The sequence below is a fragment of the Pelodiscus sinensis genome, chromosome 2, assembly GCF_049634645.1.
Source record: "Pelodiscus sinensis isolate JC-2024 chromosome 2, ASM4963464v1, whole genome shotgun sequence".
NCBI lineage: Eukaryota > Metazoa > Chordata > Testudines > Trionychidae > Pelodiscus > Pelodiscus sinensis.
Genome location: NC_134712.1, coordinates 146,102,529 through 146,123,840, shown reverse-complemented (window position 1 = coordinate 146,123,840; position 21,312 = coordinate 146,102,529). Strand labels below are relative to the sequence as shown.

Here is a 21,312-nt window from a genome sequence, read left to right as displayed (position 1 = left end):
TGTCATTTCCCCCCGACTCCTACAACCTGCTCCTATCTGGCCTTTCTAACAGCCACTTCACCCTTCCCAAAGGTCCATTCATAGTACAGCTGCTAAGATCCTGTTCCGGACCTGCTGCAATCGGACCAGAACTCCCATCCTTCCACTGACTCCACTTCTTCACAGCTTTCAGTAATAAATTAAAAGGCTTTTGATCATATATTTCCCCCTGCTTCTCCATTGCTGCCTCATATTTCACAGAATTGAGCAGGGTTTGGCCCTTGGATTATGAACTCTCTGGGGAAAAGGAATGTGTCTTTATTGGTGTTTGAAAAGCACCATGTTGTAATAATTGAATAATTAATACAATCAATTTAAATGTGAACAATACTTGAAGTACACAAGCCAAATATTAGCTCTCCATGTATGTCAGCAATAGACATCTCACATATACCTTGTATGTGACTGCAGGTGAGATGCATTTGCCTTTCCCTGGTGTCTGCACATTAGATGGATTTGTGCACCCAAAATACTGATGGAGTGATGTGAAATATTCACTTTGAACGTCAGAGTCACTCAGACTGTGCTTGGCTTTGAAATCTGTTGCATTCATGGACCTGAGCCCATAGTTCCTAAAAGCTCAAGTAAATGGATTAAGGGTCTGACATGAATTTGGTCTTACTATTTATCTGCTATTGCTGATGTGTGTCTACACGTAAGGGAAGTGATGGTCTCCCTCTTGCTCAGCTCCTGGGAGGTCCATTTCCAATGTATAACAACAATAAAACCTAGTTTGTATCTCGGTTTTTCAGCAATAGATCTCAAAGCCCTCTACAAAGGAGGTCAGTATCATTATCTTCCATTTGACTGATGGGAAAACGGTGGCTCCGACCCAGAAAAATGACTTGTCCAAGGATACCCGACAGACCAATGGCAAGGCTGGGAATAGACACTTAGGTCTACTTAACCCCAAATCCAGTGCTCTGTCTATTAGGCCACACTGCCTTTTGTGAGATAGTGAGTATGCATGCCTGCTTCTATGAGGGGTTTTTTGGAAGGAGGAAGGCTATATAGTATGAGCCTCTGTCCACACGTTTGAGTCTTTGGGGCTGAAGGATGTGATCTGCCTCCATATTCTGCAGCAGGGGAAGGAAAAATGTTCCTACAGTCGGCAAGTTTTCTTCAAGAAGCTGATGCAGCAGATAGATACCCCATAATCCCAGATAGCCAAGTGTTCTATGCTTTCCTTTAATTATTCTGAATGGTCATCTGCAAGTGCATCTCCCTCTGCTCCTATTCCTATTGTAAACTTGGCTCTGATTTTATTAACTAGAATGAGAATTTTGATTGTGTCACAATCACAACCAAGCAAACAAGTTGACTGTTTTTGACCTGTCACTAAATGAATGTATTCATTTGTTTCTTTGCTTCTATTCAGTATTTCCAAGTGGTTTCTATAGTGATACTCTTTAAATGTTCTTTCTCTTGTATCTTTCATTTATTTTTACCATATTCATATCCACAGTGCTGGTATTAAGTTAGCTTTTGGCTATTCTCCTTGTTTGCAGCCATGCATAATTACAGCATCTGTTTATTAGTTCTGATGCTGTATGCTCTGTTAAAACATTAGTACTAGTTGATTTTTATATTTGATTTTGTGCAATTTTTACCACTTTGTAATCATTGGGGTCGGCAATCTCTCTCCCCCTCAAATTCTTAAATCTGGATTGTAGTTATCTACAGAAGCCTACTATGTAAGCATTTCTGAAAGTGCCTCTCATAGCTTTATCTATGGACTGCACAAAGTTTACAAAACAAATTGATAACCCACCAACAAGGCAGCCAGTTCTCCAACCTGCTCTAGGATGCAGCAATTGCTGGTTTCCCATTCTGCAACAAAGGCAGATAGAGACTCGCTGATAGATCCTGAAGCTTGTGCTGACACTTTAAAGTGTACTCAGAAGCCAAGAGATGCCAGGCACCCTTTCAAGATTTTCGCTAATCTTCACAATTTTTGTATAAACCAGGAAAACAATTGTTAGGTCATTCCTGTTCCCTACATGTGCTATGGAAAGGAATTAGTTAATCATACCAGTTTGGCAAAGCAGAGTTAGTGGGATGGTCTTCTGGTGCAACCTTGGAACTTAAAACTAATTCATTGTTCCCATTCCCGTTTATATACAATCTCCTTCTATCCTTTCAGCCTGTTGCTGCAAGTGTGGTGTCTAGCTGGAGGCTGTACTTAGCTGCCAACATTTTAAAAAAATTCCAAGAAGCAATTCTGCAGAAAAGTGGTCGTAGGGCTCCTGGTTGGTTTTCACCATGTTCTGAGTATGCTTAGCACTTGTAAAAGAGTGCCTTACGAATATCAGCCAACTCACTGACATCAGCCATCACTTCTGTGACGTACTGTGTGTACGTGTCATCCTTATGATGGGAAAGAAAGGCAGAAAAGTTAAGTGTCTTGACTGAGGCTATTGAGTTAGCCATGAACATCCGAATGCAGCTTTTTCTCTCAGTGCTGTGTTTAACCCATGACCTCTCCTGCTACTAAGATGACCTCCCTCACCTCCTTCCACTTACCCCTCCCTAGCCTCCCTTCCTGATGTACAAAATAAAGGACACGTGTGTTCAAAAATAGAAACTCTCTTTATTTAACAAAACTGGAGGTGGGGGGGGGGGGATTAACCTCTGGGGAGACTGGGAAAAGGAGGTGGGAGAGGGGAAGAGAGAGGGTGGGAGAGGGGAGGGGGAAACCTGGGAGGAGGGAGCTGGAAAGGGGAAGCCAGGGGAAGAAGGAGGAGGGAAAGTATAAAATTATGGTATGCCATATCTTCAGTACTATGTACAGATGTGGTCTCCTCACCTCAAAAAAAGATATTTTGGCCTTGGAAAGGGCTCAGAGAAGGGCAACTAAAATGATTAGGGGTTTGGAATAAGTCCCATATGAAGAGAGGCTAAAGCAACTGGGACTTTTCAGTTTAGAAAAGAGGGGACTAAGGGGGGATATGATAGAGGTATATAAAATCATGAGTGGTGTGGACAGGGTGAATAAAGAAAAGTTATTTATTAGTTCCCATAATGGAAGAACTAGAGGACACCAAATGAAATTAAAGGGTAGCAGGTTTAAAACTAATAAAAGAAAGTTCTTCTTCACACAGCACGTGGTCAACCTGTGGAACTCCTTGCCAGAGGAGGCTGTGAAGGCTAGGACTATAACAGAGTTTAAAGAGAAGCTAGATAATTTCATGGAGGTTAGGTCCCTAAAAGGCTATTAGCCAGGGGATAGAAATGGTGTCCCTGGCCTCTGTTTGTCAGAGGTTGGAGATGGATGGCATGAGACAAATTGCCTGATCATTGTCTTCGGTCCACCCCCTCTGGGGCACCTGGCACTGGCCACTGTCGGCAGACAGGCTCCTGGGCTAGATGGATCTTTGGTCTGACCCAGTATGGCCATTCTTATGTTCTTATAAGTGCTATATTAATCTGTCTTCTGGCAAAATCCTTAGGGTTTTATTATGAGTGGCCTCTGAATAAAAGTATGCTGGGAGAAAAGGGTGCAAACATTTTTCTTGTGCTTTTTGTATTTTATTCCCCTTCATAACATATCAAATTAACACAAAGCAAAGAGTAATGGTAGCTAATCCAATTGGTTCTTAAACACTAATAGGACACGTACCTTTTCTCCTTTAAGGCCGTCTTCTCCCTTCAACCCTGGCAATCCCTGAAGTCCTCTTTCACCCTGAAAAGAAATTTTTATTCAATATTTTCATTCCATTAAAATATCATTCCTATAACTGATGGACATTTCCCCCAAAATGGGTGTCTATAGGAAAAGTGCAATAGTCTGTTTGGGAAGAAGCTAGAATGTGCAATGTTCTTATTCAATTTTTCTCAAGTGTCTATGACCGATGAATATATTAGCAGACCTTTACCGAGACAAGAAGAGCATGACCTCAACTCTTGGAATAGCTCTCTATCTATTCTGCTTTTCCTCAGCGAGATCATAGTAGGCAAATTCCAGGCTGGCGTTTTGTCTTCCCCTGACCTAATTTATTCATTTCCAAAACATATGTTGGAAGTCACCACTTTCAGTGTCATACCAAAGTAATAGGCAGTAAGGAAGAGGACAGTGAGATATTTTCCTGTGGAAATACTTTGGCAATTCTACTGCTATAAGCTACCATTTGAGGTGCCACAGCTCATGTAGGATGCCTCAACACGATTGCACTAATCTCCTTCTGGAATCACTGAAAACCCCATCCTGCAAGATGCTGAGCACCCTCAATTTCCGTTGAGTTCGATGGATGCTAAGGATACTCAGCATCTCACAGAAATTACTTAGTACCTTGCAGTATCAGGCCTCAAGTTTTCTTTTAATCCTCAGGTTTTTGATAAATCTCAACTACCAAACCCCAAATCTCTCTCCTGTCCCATGGTGTATCTTCTTCTCACTCTAACATGCATATGCACTATTCTATGTAAGCCCCTGAGCCTTTGCTCATCAAAGTCTATAACCAAGTTCCCATTGATTTTAAGTGGTACAGGATACAGCAATGAAGTGCAATAAAAGAGCCAACTTCCCTAAGATTCTGGAAGGAAATCCAGAAGGAAAATGAAACTCAGATTTATGTGAACCTTTTCTCCAAGGAACTCTGGACAACAGTGTGTATTAATCATAGACACTGTCAGAGTTTAACCATGATACCACTGTGCTAACAGTAAAGACCCATGAACTAGATACAGTCATAGATATATGTATCTACCTGACTTTTTTTATGGGGGGTTAATATGGATTTCTCTGGTGACTAATTGGTATAAGGGTTGTGGCAAAATACTTTTTATGCATTAAGGCTGCTACCCTGCAAACATCTGCACATGTGCTTTCCTGAACTACTGCAAACTGATTTCAGTGAGACTGCATACAATAACATAATGGAGAATGTGTGAAAATATTATCAGGATAGAGGTCTAACTGCACTCAGACAAAATCATTTCAGAATATAAATAAGGGGCAACAGGACTGCTAAGGGAGGAAAAAGGATTCTTCATAATACTGTGATCTGTAAAAGAAAAAAAAAATCTCAACAAGTTTTTGCACACAGGCTACTTTAAAATATTCCCCCGGAAGAAATGAAAAAATCCTAATTGCTTTAAATAATTGAAAAATTTTCCACAGAACATTTGCCATGGCTTTTGTATAAAAAGTGTTCTGATTAAAATTAGAATGCTAGGAGCAAGAAAGCATAGTGCAAAGCTGATAATGCCAGCCTCTTTTGCAGATATACCTTTTCTAATGATAACTCCTTTCTCCTCAGTAAGAACTGACCTTCTCCAAATATAACTAGATTTCTCTGAGGATGGAATAGGTACAGAGATTTGCAGACAGATGAAGCTTTTGCTTGCCTGTTGGGCTGAATTATTAACCTCCTCAACACTGGATTAATTGTACTGACTAGCATAAAACTGTGACCTACCCCCAAAGAATGTTTGCAGAGGGAAGGAACAGACAAAGATTATAGCATTAGAATAGGAGATTTCTGGAAGGGGAAAGAAGTGCATGAAAATCTCCCCACCCAAAGGATTTCTTGCATGAGGGAGGGAAGGAGTGGGCGGCGGGGGGGGGGGGGAGGAATAGAAAAAAGTCATGTAGGTAGTGTAGCTGGAAGATGTGTCACACTAGAGCATGTAGAGGGCATGTGGGTTACAGGAGATGAAAGGAGAGTGGGTGTGAGGGGGAACACATGACCCTGGGAGAAAGGATGGAATGTGGCAGCTAGAGGAGAAGCCAGAGACATGGGAGCGTGGGAGAAGGCTGGCAGAATGACACAGATGAGAAGCCTCTGGGGGACACCTCAGCATGGAGGACATTCACACAGAACAGCAGCAGGTGACAAATGCCCTGGGACAATGTAATGGGTGAGTTTCAGAAGCTGGGAGACAGGTTTGAGGCAGGGGAGGAAAGTGCAACAGAGCAACTGAGGTGGGGGGAAATGAGCAGAGAAGTGGTGATCAGGTGTACATGGTAGTTGTGGGCAGGGTGGAGCGAGGAAGTGAGGCAGGTGGTGCAGGTCAGTTAACAGGATAGAGCTGAGGACACAGAGGAATGGGGGTGAGGAAGCTCTGGAAGAAGGATTGCACCAGCTGAGGTTAGGCATGGGAGCTGGAGAAGCAGCAGCAGCTGGGAATTGGATAAGTGCGGTTGTCTAAGGTGGATAATCCCATATTGTTATTACCTTGCCCTTAACACCGGACATACACTGAAAAGGGTTCAAGTATATCCTCTTCTTGGGATTTCCCTTGTACTAACTTAAATAACTGCAAACAAAAAACTTCCTGCTAGAGCTTGGCTTCTGGAAGAGTTGGTGTGTGCATGCCTCCTCTCTTCTTCCTGCTAGTTCCCTCTTGTTTGAGACAACTCTTGTATGAACCTGGGTTTGGAGCACAAAAAGCCTACCTGGTCTAGCAGCCAGGGTGAATCAGTAAGGGAGCCATTCAGCATTAGCTACACAAGATCCTATAGGCTGTTGACTTATTAAGGCAGGGGTGGGCAATAAAACAATGGCTGTTCACCAGGGATAGCCCCTGTTGGACCGCTGCTGCCATATTTACCTGCACCTTTGCAGGTACAGGTGATCCAGCTCCCATTGGCCAGGAACAGCAATCCATGGCCAACAGAAGCTGCAATCCCCCGTACCTGTGGGGGCGCAGGTAAATATGGTGGTGTGAAAGCCTGCCAGTGGCTAACCCTGACATACCAGATCTGGCCCATTGTCCAGTATTTGCCCACTACTGTGTTAAGTGCTAGAAGAAAGGGACTGAAAGGAGAAGCAACTGTGAAACTGATACTGCAATGCATCCCTTAACTGATATCATGGTTACAAACATGGTTACAAAGCTCAACAGCCATAAGTCATGGTAAAGGGGTTAGTTTAAGCTATTGGCCAATCTTAAACACTACAGCCAGTCCCCGAGTTGCGAACAGTCGACTTACGACCGTTCGCAGTTATGACCAAAAGTGTCATAAATGGCGGACCCCGAGTTACGAACGTGATCTGCGCTTACGAACAGCGCGGTCGCGTGTAACTCAATGGGGTCCGACTTACGAACAAACCGAGGTACGACCAATTGCTTGGTCCGTAACCGGTTTGTAAGTCGGAGACAGGCTGTATTCACAAAACAGAAGAAAGACTCTAGGACTTTTGAAATCTATTTAGAAACATGGTACCTTCCACGTGAAACAGTCCATGCTCAGTCAAGGCTGGTCATCTGTCTGGCAGGGGTCTATACCACGTGCTTGTGATACACTTTCAAAAATTACATTCTTCTTGCTTTTTACCGTAACATACTGAATCTGTTCAGACAGCAAAGCTGCCTCCTGAGAGCAGAATTTCAATAGAGCATTGTATATCTTAAGCTCAAACTTAGTCGTGTGTCTGCAAAGACATGTTAGAGTCTCTCAATTCAATGAACTAAAATAGGCACAAAAAAGGTACTTACTGGCAACCCGTCTTTACCAGGAATGCCCTAAAAGAAAACACCCATTTTAGAGAGGTAAATAGAACATGTATGAATAGAGTGAGCATATGTCCCTTTTTTATGCCCTGTCCCGACTTCTTTGGTCAAAAGTGTAAGTTTGTCCCATTGGCTCTTGCCAAGTTGGTCAGTTAGCCAGGGCATATGGGACAAACGACCATACTTGTCAAAAAAGGAAGGGGAGATGGAGAAGGGGTGGAGAGCAGGCAAGGCTTGAGAGAGCAGAGACACAAGCCCCACTCAGGCAGGAGGGGGCAAGGCTCAGGCAAGCGGCAGGGGAGGGCTTGGGTCAGCCCCTTGGGTCAGCCCCTTTGGGGAAACATGGTCACCCTAGGAATGCAGTAGTAGAAGAGAGATGAAAACAAAGAGCTGCATTTTAATGGCCAGTATTTCTTGCTGTGGCAAAATATCCAACCAGATTTGGGCTCTGTATTGTATTACCAGATGCACTATTTTGTATCCATATTCAATTGGGGGCATGTATTTGTGATCAAGGAGAGAGTGAAGGATAAGACACTCTGTATATCCAGAAGCTGCATCCTACAGAGGTACCTAAAACATGCATCTTGTCAACTACACAACCTGCCCATCCAACATTTCTCAGAATGCAAGCGCCTCCTTGAGAAGCTTGGCTGACACCTCAGCCGTTGTGATGTTTTATATGCTTTGGGCCTGAATCGACAGGGCTAGGCACCGTGTAGAACCATTGACACATGTGCAGAAGAGTAAGACTACCATTCTGAGGAGGTATGGTTGAACACCCGCTTTGGCTACATGAGGTGTAAGGCAGTAGAGACAGCCCTTCACCTAGGTGTGATGAGTGAATACTGCTCTCTCTAGAGCAGCATTTCTCAAACTGGGCTCTGTGGACCTCTGTGGGTCCATGAGGGAACTCCAGGGGGTCCGCAAGCCCTAGTGATCAACACCTCCTCGTCCTGGAGCAAAGGCGCCCTACCTGCCCTGATTCTAGGCAGCTCCTGGAAGTGGTCATGGAGTCTCTGAGGCTCCGAGGTTCATGGGCAGACAGGGAGTCTCCATGTGCTGCCTTCACCCACGTGCTGGCTCTGCAGGTTCTATTGGCCAGGAACCATGACCAATGGGAGCTGCAGAGGCAGAGCTCGCAGGTGTGAGGGCACCATGTGGAGCCTCTTTGGCTGCTCATGTGCCCAGAAACCACAGGGACCTGGTGGCTGCTTCCTGGGAGCCGCAGTAAGTACTGCTGGGATCCCAAACCTCCTCCCGTAGCCCAACCCTCTGCCTTTAGTCCCGAGCTACCACCTGCAACTCAAACCCTTCGCCCTGGCCCCACCCCAGAACCCATACCCTCAGTAGCAGCCCTCATCCTCCTGCCCCAGCCTAGAGTCTCCTCTCATAACCAAACTCCCTCCCAGAGCCTCCAATCCCCTAACCCCTATCCCATCCCAGAGCCCCCTCCTGTACCCAAACTCCTCATCCCTGGCCCCACTGCAGAGTCTAAACCCCCAGATGAAGCCCTCACCCCTTCTCACATCCCACCCTCCTGGCCCAATGAGGTGAAAGTGAATGAGGATGGGGGACAGTGAGAGGGGGAATGGAGTGAGCAGGGCATGGCCTCAAAAGGGGGCATGGCAGGGGTGGGGTCTCACTGCAGGCATGGGGTAAGGGGTCCCTGAAAAAAAATTAAATCAAAATGGGGGTCCCTGGGTTGCTCAAGTTTGAGAACCACTGGTCTAGATGATTTGCATGGGTTCAACAGAGATGCAGTACTTACAGGCTCACCATCTCGCCCAGGTTTTCCTGGGGATCCAGGGGGTCCAAGAGTTCCTTGAATCCCTGTCTGCATATCTTCTAGTCCCGACTTTCCTGGTGGTCCTGGTGGCCCTGGTGGTCCTTGTTCTCCTTTTTCACCTCTGTCACCTTTTTGACCCTAAGAATGTAAAATATATAATAATCGGCTTTATTATTTTGTTCCTATTGTTTTAATATATATTGCATTGTACCTGCAGGCCTCAGTCCAGTTTGGGGTGGCATTGTGCTAGGTTCTCTACAAACATCTCTCAGGATATTTAACCTCATTCTGACTGATCAAGGTTAATTAATCATTCTCCTAAAATGAGATGATTGCCTATGCTGGTCATGACCTAATTTCAGTGGTTATGTGCAGAAAGAATATAGTCCCCAACCAGCAACATATACATGTTTTAAAGTTGGTTTAAAAATGTAAACATAAATATGTTAACAATAATGGTCATTATTTAAGAATGCTCTTTTAGGCAACTAAAAAAAAAAATCCAACATCCTCACCACACACATAGATACTCCAGTAATCATGAAATAAGACTTCTTTGGTTAAAAAAATAAACCTGGTAAGTGAAGTGAAAACAGTCATTACCACATATATGAAAAAAAATTAGGAAGTGGATAGCAATGAGTAAATTAGTAAATACAGACAATTGATAAGGGAGGTGGAAGGCATCAGTGACTAGTATAGTAAAGCACAATATCAAAAGAACATGTCAAGCCATGTGTCTAGGTTTTATTTTTTTTAAAGTCATAGCAATGCTCTATCTTCCTATTAAAGGTGGAATAAAAGTTTTATTTGTACTCCCCTGAGCTGGGAGTACACGTATCAAAGGAAAAACAGAAACAAAAGGTGAGAATTCAGATTGTGGCCAAAGCACGAAGAGGCATATGAAAGTTTAGGATAGCTGGCACATAAGTGCCTTGCAACACTGGCTATAAAAGTTCCATGAGAACTGCTGTTCTCACGTTCAGGAGATATTGTAAATATGAAGAAGACAGTAAATGTAAAGAAACTTGTCTGTGTTCGTGATAGGCTGAACAAGAAGTAGGATCAAGTGGACTTATAAGCTCTAGAGTTTTTCATTGTTTGGTTTTTGAGTGCTGTTATGTACAAAAAAAATATACATTTCTAAGTTTCACTTTTACAGTAAACATTTTGCACTACAGCAGTATATGAAGTCAACTGAAAGATACTATTTCCAGCATTTTTACAGTCCATAATTATAAACTAGGGGTCTGCACCACTGCTCACTATGCTCACCACTGCTCACTATGGTTGCCAACCCCTCCAACCCCCCCGGGAGTAGGTGTCTGGCCGGGGGGCGGGGGAGGGATCAGAAGCAGGCCAGGGGTCTCAGTGAAAGGGATCAGTGAGGGGACTGGGGATGTGGGGTCTCGGTGAAGAGGGTGTGAGGTCTCAGCAGGATGGTGAGTGAGGGGGCTGGGAGTGTGGGGTCTCGGCTTAGGGAGGTATGAGTGAGAGGGCTGGGGTGTGCAGGGTTTTGGTGGAGGGGGTGCGTGAAAGGGCAGGGAGTGGGGGAGAGGGAGGCCATGCAGCTCGCAGCTCCCACTTCCCTGGAGTACCAGAGAAGGGGGAGGCCGCACGGCTCCCATGTCCCACCTCCCCAGAGCACTGGGGAAAGGAAAGGGGGAGGCCACACAGCTCCCTGGAGCACCAGAGAAGGGGGAGACTGTGCAGCTCCCACATCCCATCTACCTGGAGCACTGGGAAGTGGGGAGGGGGAAGGTGTGCAGCTCCTGCATCCCTGGAGCACTGGGGAGGGGGGAGGCCACCCGGCTCACAATGAAGCCTAGGTAAAAACTCCCAATGAACTCCAGAGGGAACTCCCCATGAAGCCTGGGTAAAGAATGTAAGATCAGCCCCTCAACATGGAGCATTCTCTGTAATTGCAAATGTGTTTTGTGTACTACTACATCTGTCGGAATAAAATAGACCCCTAGTCTGCCATGCTGTCTCTACAATTTAGTTCAAGATGGCTTTTATAAAATAAACAACAAATCCAGACTCTCACTTTGAGGATATATATATTCTTTTTCCATTGCTTCTTTGAACTAAAGTAAAAGTAGCTGAGATCAAAAAATACATGTTTGCTGTGTCTATGGCTCAGTCTGAACAGGAAAGTTTGGATCTGCAACTGAACTGTCCCATAGTTCAAGTAAGATTGAAGACAACATCACCATGAGATAACATAGCTGTTTAAGTGTACAAATAACCAATCACCACAAACATTATAGCAAGTTGGAAAGGATAAAGATGCTAATTCAGGAAAGTACTTAATTATATGCCCGAGTGCTTTCCTGAGTCAGAGCCACAATGAGAAGCAACATAGTAAACCATCCATACGGACCTGTACTTCTCTCTCTCCTTGCAAAATAATAGCACCAGAACCAGTTTCTTGTTTTAGTATTTCCTGGGCTATCGTAGTGGTGTCTCTTTCATGTTGATCATTTCCTGCATTGGTTGAACATAAAATAAAATAAAATAAAATAAAATAAAATAAAATAAATTTAGCAGGAAAGAGGAGCACATATATAATAAGGTAAAAGAACAAAAATAATTGGTATTTGACAAAAATGCACAAACCAAAAAACAAATTGGGAAAGAAGAAGAGAAAACCCCAAAACCCAAGACAAAAATAAAATCAGAGGAAAAAAAGCTTTCTGTGATAGAGAAGGATGGAGTTTATACAGACATTTCAAAAACTTTGAAAGATGGTTAGGGTGAAAACAAAACTAATAAGTGAAAAAGAATGAAGAAGATGGGCACAAAAGAGGGGGCCATGCTGTAGGAATGAGTGAGATAAGGAGAGTGCAGTGGATGATCTTCTTGCTTCAGCCCTTTGCCCTCCCACTACCTAGTTTTCAACTGCGCAGATTTAAAAATGAGGGATGTGCCCTGCAAGGTTTGTTGGAGGAACTGCTGGCTCAAGCATAATCCTCTGTCTACAAGTGAGACTATTAGTTATGCAGTCTCCTCTCTGGCCTTGATCCTATAACTAGCCCCTGCTGTAGTAATGTAGTTGTGTGCTGTGATTTTCTCACTATGGGAGGCAGTTGGGTTTTCCTCTGTGCTTGTGCCCTGCTTAGCACTTTGTACCTGGCACTTACATACGAATGCTCTACACATGCAATGCAGAGGTTGGTGCCTTGCACTTTACATTTTTTTACCCCTCACAGTTTCTCACTTTGTCATTCATTGGGTGGTCATGATGATAAAGTTAAATTAGTCATTCACCTTGAGTGAGGAAAACTGATCCTGTGGCTAAAATAGTAGATTGGAGCTCAAGAAGAATGGATTCAGTTCTTGGATGTGTCACAGACTTCTTGTTTGACCTTGACCATGTCACTTAGGGCCAGATTTGTAAAGGTATTCAGGTGCCTAAAGATACAGATAGCGACAAAGTTTGATTTTCAAATTGCCTAGGCACCTAACTCCCATTGAAATCAACAGCTTCAGAGGTTTTTTACTGAAATCAACCTAACTTTAGATGCCTACGCACTTCTGAAAACCATACTAGACACTTATCTGTATCTTGAGGTGCCAAAATTTGACCCTTAATCTCTCTGTACCTGTTTCCCCACTGTGAACTTGGGACAATACTCCCCTGTGTCACAGGATGTGGCAAGAATATATTTGTTTGTGTGGTACACAGACATTACTTGGTAAATAACAGTGTTGTCAAGTGTGCAGAATTTACTACCATAAGAGATCACATAATTCCTGGAGCTAAATTTTTCAAAGGGGTGGATAATTTTAGAACTAACAACATATATATTTATACATTTTGATATGGGGTAATGACAGGTCCAGGCTCCTAGTTAAAGAAGTAAAAATTCTTCCTACATATAGTACTGCACAGTTGATCAGGTACATTACTGGAGGACTGCAAGACACCAGAGCTGGTGGGTGTGCATGTCTGATCATTTGCATTGCTGTCCATTGAGAATCATACAGACAGGGAATTCACTTAAATTCTTTATTATGTCTATTTTTCCTCTTAAATAAAATATATTTTTTTAAAATAGTGCCTTGATTGGGACTCATCTTTGATGTAGTGGAGGGCTACACCTGCTCTTTGTACATCGAAGACCTAAAGATCTTTTTTGCCCAGGGTGAGGTTAAACGATCTGGCTAGCAAAAAGGGATTCAGGAGGGACTCAGGATAGTCTCTACCTATATCCACTGTTACAATGGACCATGTGAAAAATTCAAAGTATAACCGTTTGGGGGAAAATGCATTTTACCCTGCTGTAGGCTCATCATGTTCAGCACTGAGGAGATGCCAATCATAATGAATTGAACATTTATTTTAAGATATTTAGAATCATGATGTATATTTCAGGTAGCACCCAAAACATTTCACACATGTTCCATAGGCCTGACCCTGAAGAGCACAGAAGTAGTAAAAGAGGTAATATATAGTGCCTTGTTTTTTGATTGTAGGTGATTCAGATGTTTCGTCTGATATATGATGTCCTGAGAAATCAATTTCTTCCAGTTGAGCTGATACAGTTGGAGGTGCTTCTACAGGTTCAGCTGTTATTTCCGCAGGCTAAAAGAAATAAATTCCCAAACAATTGCTGAGCAAGAAAGGAAAGCAAAACCTATCTGATCATTATTCCTGAGAAAAAGTATTACTATACAAAATGATCAGCAGGTTTGTTCTACTCCAGAGCATTCACAAGCCTGCTGTATTTACGAAGTACAACTAGAGTCTTGGTTTTCTTTCAAAGATTATTTTTTAGGCATTATTAGGAACAGGTGCACAATTTTTTGAATATGTTTTCAGTTACTGCTAAGAGGCAGGTACTAATAAAATTAACATTTACTAACATGCAGTATTAGCACAGGGTTATGTTTACAATAAAGTTTGTTTCCTCTTTGATCACTGTTCTTTCTTAAATATCTCATTTTTGTTTGGCAGGGACCATCTCACTAATTTATAGCCAAATGGTTTTATTATGAACTTCATACAATATGTATGTAAGTTTCAACAAAATTCTCCTGAAAGTCTAGCAAACAGATTCTCCTGAAACCCAAATCCTTCAGGTCAGGTAAGATACATTTGGCACAAGCCTGGAGAGAGCACAGGTGGCATTAAGCCACCATTGTGGCTTCTTGTTCTTGGAGCTGACAATTGGCTATTTGCTCTGTCTTCTGCTGGCTGCCCATGAGCAATAGGGACAATTTCAGCAGCCTGGGATCAGGTAAGTGTAGGAATACACCTACCACACTGCAGATGCTCAGAGCTTGTGTATATAAACGGTTACTATGTGGCAAGCTTGGGGGGTAAATCTGCCTTGCCAATGCATTAACTGTCTGTGGGCACTCTCTGGCATGAGTAAAATTTCTGTAGTGCACTTTCATCTATACACTTTGTAATGGGAGGAGACCAAAGAGCATTATAGAACTTTTAGTGCCAAGCAGCAAAGTCCACATGGACAGTTGGTGTGTGGCACATTAGTGTGAGGTCGCTACATCCCAGCTTGCCATGTACTAACTGTTTATATAGACTACCTCTCAGAGGCTTGGGACAGAGCTGACTGCCCTACTCAGTTCTCCACTGGCTAATTACGCCAGGTTTAAATGTGATTTTTGTTGCCATAGCAACATGGAGCATTTGGAGTGGGCCAAAAAAATCTGGCAAAACTGCACACAATAATAATAAGGCATTTTAACATATTTTGTTATACGTGTACAAAAATGGCATTTTCCCTAAAACACCATTAGCCTGGTATTATTCTTGTGAGTTTTAATGTATTTACAATAGGGAAAAACCTTTCAAGGCATTTGGTGTGTTTCATAATAAAGCATTAGATATAAGGTTCCAGGTCCTTTCAAGACAGCACTCAAGCATGAACTAAGGTCTCATTGATATCAATGGAAACAGAGCACACACTAAAAAAGAAGAACCATGAAAGCAATGAGAAGAGGACTGAATACCCTTTGGAACAGAGACTGTTCTGTTTATACGGTACCTAGTACATAGGCACCCTAGTCCCCGTTGTGCTATCACAATACAAACCACAATTATAATTGGTGGGTGCCAATTCTTGCTTTTTCCAGATTTGAATCTTGCTACTTGTGTTAAAAAAACCAGCTGTTGGAGGCTTCACGGCTTCTCTTTAGTTACGTGTAAAGCTCTGAGGAAACACAGGGTAGGTCAACACTACAATTAAAAACCCGTGTCTGGCTGGTGCCAGCTGACTCAGGCTTGAGGGCTCGGGCTAAGGGGCTGTTTAACTGCAGCAGAGGTGCTCGGGCTTGGGCTGGAGCTTGAGTTCTGGGACCTCAATCACAGGAGGGTCCCAGAGCTTGAATGTCTACAGTACATTTGAACAACTGCTTAGCCCAAGCCCCTTACCTGAAGTCAGCTGGCACGGGGCAGTCACTGGTGACTAACTGCAGTGTAGACATGCCCATATTTGTTTTAGGAAATCAATTCTGACTCTCAGTTTCTTTCAAAACTTAAAAGAGGAAAGAATAACAAAAGTCTTGTTCACAGTAGGCCAGATCCAATTCTCAGTGAGGTCAGCAGGAGTCTTTCCATTCATTACACTGGATTTCAAATACCTTTGCTCTAACAGGTTACAGGTCATCTTATCTTTTCCTTTACTTTTGTATACTTTTTTGTGATATTTACTTTTCACTGGTGCCAACAGCCTAATGTACCCTTAAACATAATCTGTTAATCTGAACGGTAATAAACTTAAAAGTATTAAGCTTTGCCATGTTTTAACATGCAGGACAGGACATTGTGTATACAAATCCTTTAATAAGGTTAAGTCTAGATGGCTATGCCTCCTGCAAAGAGGAGCAGATATATTTTCCTCTAAATGCAGTCTCCAGTGACTTTCCTCTTCTGCTTCTCTATAACTAATACTACACAGAAACAATAGATAGAAATGGAAAATCCCTGCTGGAATGCATGGCTTTGTTCAGTTATAGGAATCAAATGTTTTACATTAATGTGGAGACAAATGAAGCAGAGAAAAGATTTATATAAAACATTTCCTTTTACTAATGTTGAATAATAGATAAGCTTTAATAAAAGGGAAAAAGTGATCTTGGTAATTCCACCCCAAAATCTGACTTCCTTCCCTAGAAAGATAATGAGAAAAATACTGAGGGAAACAAATTGCTGTAACAGCCAAAACAGAACAGAACAGTGAGCAATAAGCAACACGCTGAATGGTAATAAAAATAAAATCATGCCACATAAATGTGATTACTTGACAGGGCTGCATGGATTAACAGATAAAGAAAACTATAAACTATGTATATTGCGATTGGATTTTAGTAGAGCATTTAACAACAACCCATGAAATCTCTCAAAATTCATTCACATTGGTTTGGACAGGAGCACTGCCAAGTACTGTAGAAAGAAAACAGGCTGAAGAACTATATGTGATGAAGAGCAATATACTGAACAGAGAGGAGGTGTATGGAGTGGGTGACAAGGACCTGTGTTAGAATCAAAGGGCTGAAGTATTCCCTCTGCATACATACACTTTCCCCAGGCACAAGGAAGAGGGATTGCTTTTTTCAGGGGTACATTGATGGAACAGAAGGCAGCCCCTCTGCAAGTGTCCTGTAGGGGTATGGAGAAAAGGGTATGAATGGTTGGCTGCATTCCCTACAGACCCATTGAATATCCATGTATAAATCTGTACAGAAGTCCACAGAATTTGGAGCTGGGTCAACTCCCTTTGTGACTCCTACTGAACAGTCAGAGAGAAGAGACAAAGGCAATAGCAACCTGGCTGCTGCACGGGCAGAGAAAGTACTGGAGATATGTAGAAGTGCAGCCATGCACGGACAGTTCCTGTGCCCTTGCCTTTTAGCTATGTCCTTTTAAAGTGAAGCTCCAGGATTTCTGTGGTTGGGAGATCTCACTCCCAGCACAGATGTGCAGCCCATTCAATTCTCCTTGAGTTCCCAGTTTTCCACCTCTGTGAAAGCTCATACACAAGTTTCTCTGTAGGAGGAAGTTTTTCTGGCCTTTAGACTATAGAGAAGGAAAGGACCCATGAGGTCATCTACCTCACCTCTCTGCCAGACCAGAATGGTTTGTTATTGCACATTTAGGACCCAAAGCTACAAGATGATGATAACCTCAAGTGAGAGGCTGAGAACTCTCATCTTCCAGTTGAGTTCAGAAGGCCCTTGCTCAGGAAAGAGTTCAGATGTCAATGTGACAGACAATAGGGTTTCCAGCACTTCCCTTCACAGAATGCAACATAGGAAGAAATATTTCATGACTGTGACAGGGTATATGGCTCATGGCTCAGGGTCATTCAGTCCTCTTCAGTTATCAGACACAGCAGGAAGGGGACAAGCGGTGCCTCTAAAGGGCTGAGAGAACTGAGATTGACAGAGTGCAACAGGAATCAAGTGGAGTTCTATGCAAGCCCTGAAGCAGGGGGCAGGAGAAGGTGAAGAAAGGAGAAGACTCCTGGGCTCCTGCAGCCTGTGTTGGTCAAGGGAATGGCTTTGTTTTGTGTGCACTTGGGAGTTTATGTTTCAATTAATAAACCATGCCCTGAGGCAATGGCCTGAAAGAAACTTCAGTGTGGCAATGGGTTTTTCCTGGACTGGCGAGGGAGCTTCCAAAGATATTCAGTCTAAACATTCTGTTTCCTTACTTCATCCCATTGTTTTCATGTAGGCTCTATCTACACTGCCAAGTTTTGTCTACAAAACTTATGCTGACAACCAAAAGTCAATAAAACAAAAATCTCCAGAGGGAGTCCACGCTTGCTCCCTCTGTTAAGAGATCGTGTCCACCCTCGCGGCATCGACAGTGTGACCAGTGCACTGTGGGTATGTATCTCACAGTGAAGTGATAGGGGAAGGTAGAACTGATCATATCTTGGGATTTCCCCCTCCTCCCCAGGTTCTCCCACAGTCTCCTCAGCTGCTGGGAGTAGCATCCTGAGTAACTCTGGGAGCTCTCCATGCTGAGGAATGTCAAAGCAGCATAGCAGTCTCTCCAGGGTCTCCCCTCCCCTTTTCCCCCAGGAGCAGTCTGTTGCCACTGTGTCCCTACTTCAGGGAAGAACTGCATTCCAATAATGTGATCTTTGTTTCCTCCCCAAAGAGAGCAGCACACCGAGCTATCAGATACTTCCCAGAGCTTTGAAAGGGGAAGGGCACACACCTTCAGAGCAGCAGAGCTCAAAACACTGAGCAGACCCATCAGGGCAGGCATTGTGAGATACACTGGCTCTTTGTCAACACTAAAGGAAGGGGAAAAGAAAAGTCTCTCATGGGGTAAAAGATTTTTGTTGCCAAAACTGGGCATTTCACATTGCAGTATGTACGCTCTCGGGGTATGTCTATACTAGAAAGTTAATTTGAACTAACAGCCGTTAGTTCAAATTAACTTTCATAGGCGCTACATATACAAACCGCTAGTTCGAACTTAATTTGAACTAGTGGAGTGCTTAATTCGAACTAGGTAAACCTCATTCTACGAGGTCCCTCATCAAGGTAGACAAGCAAGCGGGGAACCCTGAGAAATGTCTGTCCAGGGTGGGGGTCGGGTCCCTTTAAGCATAGCCCTGGGCTAGCCAGAGGCAGCAGCTCCATACTCTAAGTCCTAACCTGATGCCCTGCCGGCACTGCTTCCGGCCAGCCTTAACTTTGGTTCAGGGTCCACTCAATGTGGACATGCTAGTTCGATTAAGCAAAATGCTAATTTGAATTAGTTTTTAGGTCTAGATGCACTAGTTCGAATTAGCTTAGTTAGAATTAACTAATTCGAATTAAGTTAGTTCGAATTAGTGCTGTAGTGTAGACATGCCCCCACTATTTTATCACCCAAAGACCATTTTTGGCAACAAAAAACTTAGTAGTGTAGGCAAAGGCTCAGAGTTCCTGGTCAACACTAGTGTTAAGTGTTCTACACACTCTGGCTATTGCCCAGACTTTAGGCTGTACAACTAATCCCCTAATCAAGTGGTTAATGGTATATTTGAAATTAGAGTAGGGAATCCTGCCAGGAGCAACCCTGCTTTATCAGGAGATGAATTAGATGCCCCACATGTCTTTTCCATCTCTAAATTCTATGATCGATGTAATGCTCATTCAGAACAATAGTATATTTTTGCCACAAGGTGATGGAATTTCTTAAATTTATTTTTGCCACCTTTAATGCTACCTCCTAAGGACTAGACAAAGGCTTTACATCTCTGCCCCAGGAAGAAACTGTGATTCAGGTGAGCTTATTTTAAAGAGTGCAACATACATTTCTCTTGCACCAGCCAATTCGCTATCCACTACTGGCACTCCATCCTACTTCTTGTCTACCTGCATGTGAGGTGGAGGCAGAGAAGAAAGCAATGGTGCTGCACAGCTTGCTCTCCACCAGTGCACAGAGTGGCAATTTGGCTAAGCTGGGCAATTATTTGACTGTGTGCACGCTCATGGCACTCATGTCTGCATGTCAGAGTTTTGTCCTAATTCTCTAACTATAATAGATGTGTTGTTGTTGGGGTTTTTTTTTCTTTAAAGAAAACCTCTTTTAGTAGATTGCCATATTTAATCAGGAATAAAATGCATAATCTGGTACAGGCTGTCAAGTATTACACATAATCCAAATATGAGTGCTGAATTGATTAACATCATTTACATTTCCGCATAGGAAGGTCTTGGTTATGAGAAATGAGTTGTAAAGGTGCCAAAACATATTTTTGAATGTAAGAAAAGAGAGTGGATAGTATGAGAACAGAAAAGACCCAAGAGGTTTAGCTCAGCATTATAAATGGAAGGTGTCCAGAATACTAACCAATTACCTAATTATACAGTACAGAAATGGAAATTAATCCAATCAGAAAATAATGATCTTTAACATTCCTTTCAGTTCCTTCATCCCAGTCTCACATTTGGCAGAATTTAGTAATTGGCCTTGGGACTCTCCCTCTCTCCTCACAGATAAATTCTGCCAATGTTGGTCACTTTATGAGTAAACTATACCCGGGTGTCCATAAACAACTGCTTTCAGAGCAGCAGTTCTAGAAATGAGCCATCTCTTTCTTGATGATTCCCTCTATGCTGAAAAACTATGTTCAGTCCATTGAATTGAAATGTACTGAAATATCCTAAACTGTTCAATCTATTGTTACTGCACTGTACAATTTAGCAGAATACAAATAATTAGATTATGCACTCTTGGTGCAAATAAGAGACATCATTCAGCAGCTATATTGTCAAGTATTTCTCTGGACTTGTTTCATTCCAGACTAGCTTGGGAACCTACTTTGAACTATTAATCTTGCACAGTTTGCTTGGCAATTTGTACTGGAATAGTATTGTGTGAATACAAACTCTCTCAAAAGCATCTATCAGTAACAGTATTGATTATTACATTGTCAATCTGGTTATGTCCATTGTTTCTTTAGAAAAGGCACATTAAAATCCTTTGGAAAGTATACAGTTTCAACAAGTAACATTTAGACATTTCACATTTGGCAAAAACCCTTAACTTTTTAAAAAGGTAATGTAAATCTTAGGCATTAGTTATACACTGTTGCTGCCTTTTTGAAATCTAATGGCATTATTGTAACACAATTTAAAAACAGTAAGTTATATGTGTTGCTTAAGAAAGCACTTTCATATAAATTCTTACACTCCCTCCAGGATAATGATTATTTGGCTCAAAAACCCATGCAATGTAAAACATGGGGTGATTATCTCATACAAAGAGCCTCACAGTAGCTGTAACTAGGACTTCACACAGACCTTCTTTGTTTCAAGGCACACTAAAAAATGACAAACCATTACTGGAAAAGTGCATATCAAATGAATACAGAATGTATAGATGTTGCTTGTTTTGAGGGTTTTAAATAACAAAATACTTCTGAACATTCATTTTTCGAATGTGCTCTATTAGCATAATATTTCAATCTGAAGGGAAAGCAGCAGCTTTGTAATTCTAAAAAAACCCAAACCCTCTCTTAGCTTTAGTTTCCTACATAGTATACAAACTGCTT

At 42.5% G+C, this 21,312-nt stretch overlaps 1 protein-coding gene across 3 annotated transcripts in view; it reads right to left on the bottom strand.

Moving 5' to 3' along the window:
* Positions 1–21,312, bottom strand: part of COL15A1 (collagen type XV alpha 1 chain) — a 275,709-nt gene that overhangs the window by 134,882 nt on the left and 119,515 nt on the right. For 2 of the 3 annotated variants that reach the window (XM_075921581.1, XM_075921579.1), the window contains exons 6-10: positions 13,745–13,871; positions 11,667–11,770; positions 9,266–9,421; positions 7,480–7,506; positions 3,659–3,721 (exon numbers count right to left, since the gene is read on the bottom strand). In XM_075921581.1, coding sequence (XP_075777696.1) covers positions 3,659–3,721; positions 7,480–7,506; positions 9,266–9,421; positions 11,667–11,770; positions 13,745–13,871 — 477 coding nt within the window. The remainder of the gene's footprint in view (positions 1–3,658; positions 3,722–7,479; positions 7,507–9,265; positions 9,422–11,666; positions 11,771–13,744; positions 13,872–21,312) is intronic. The other variant, XM_075921580.1, reaches the window with a different exon arrangement.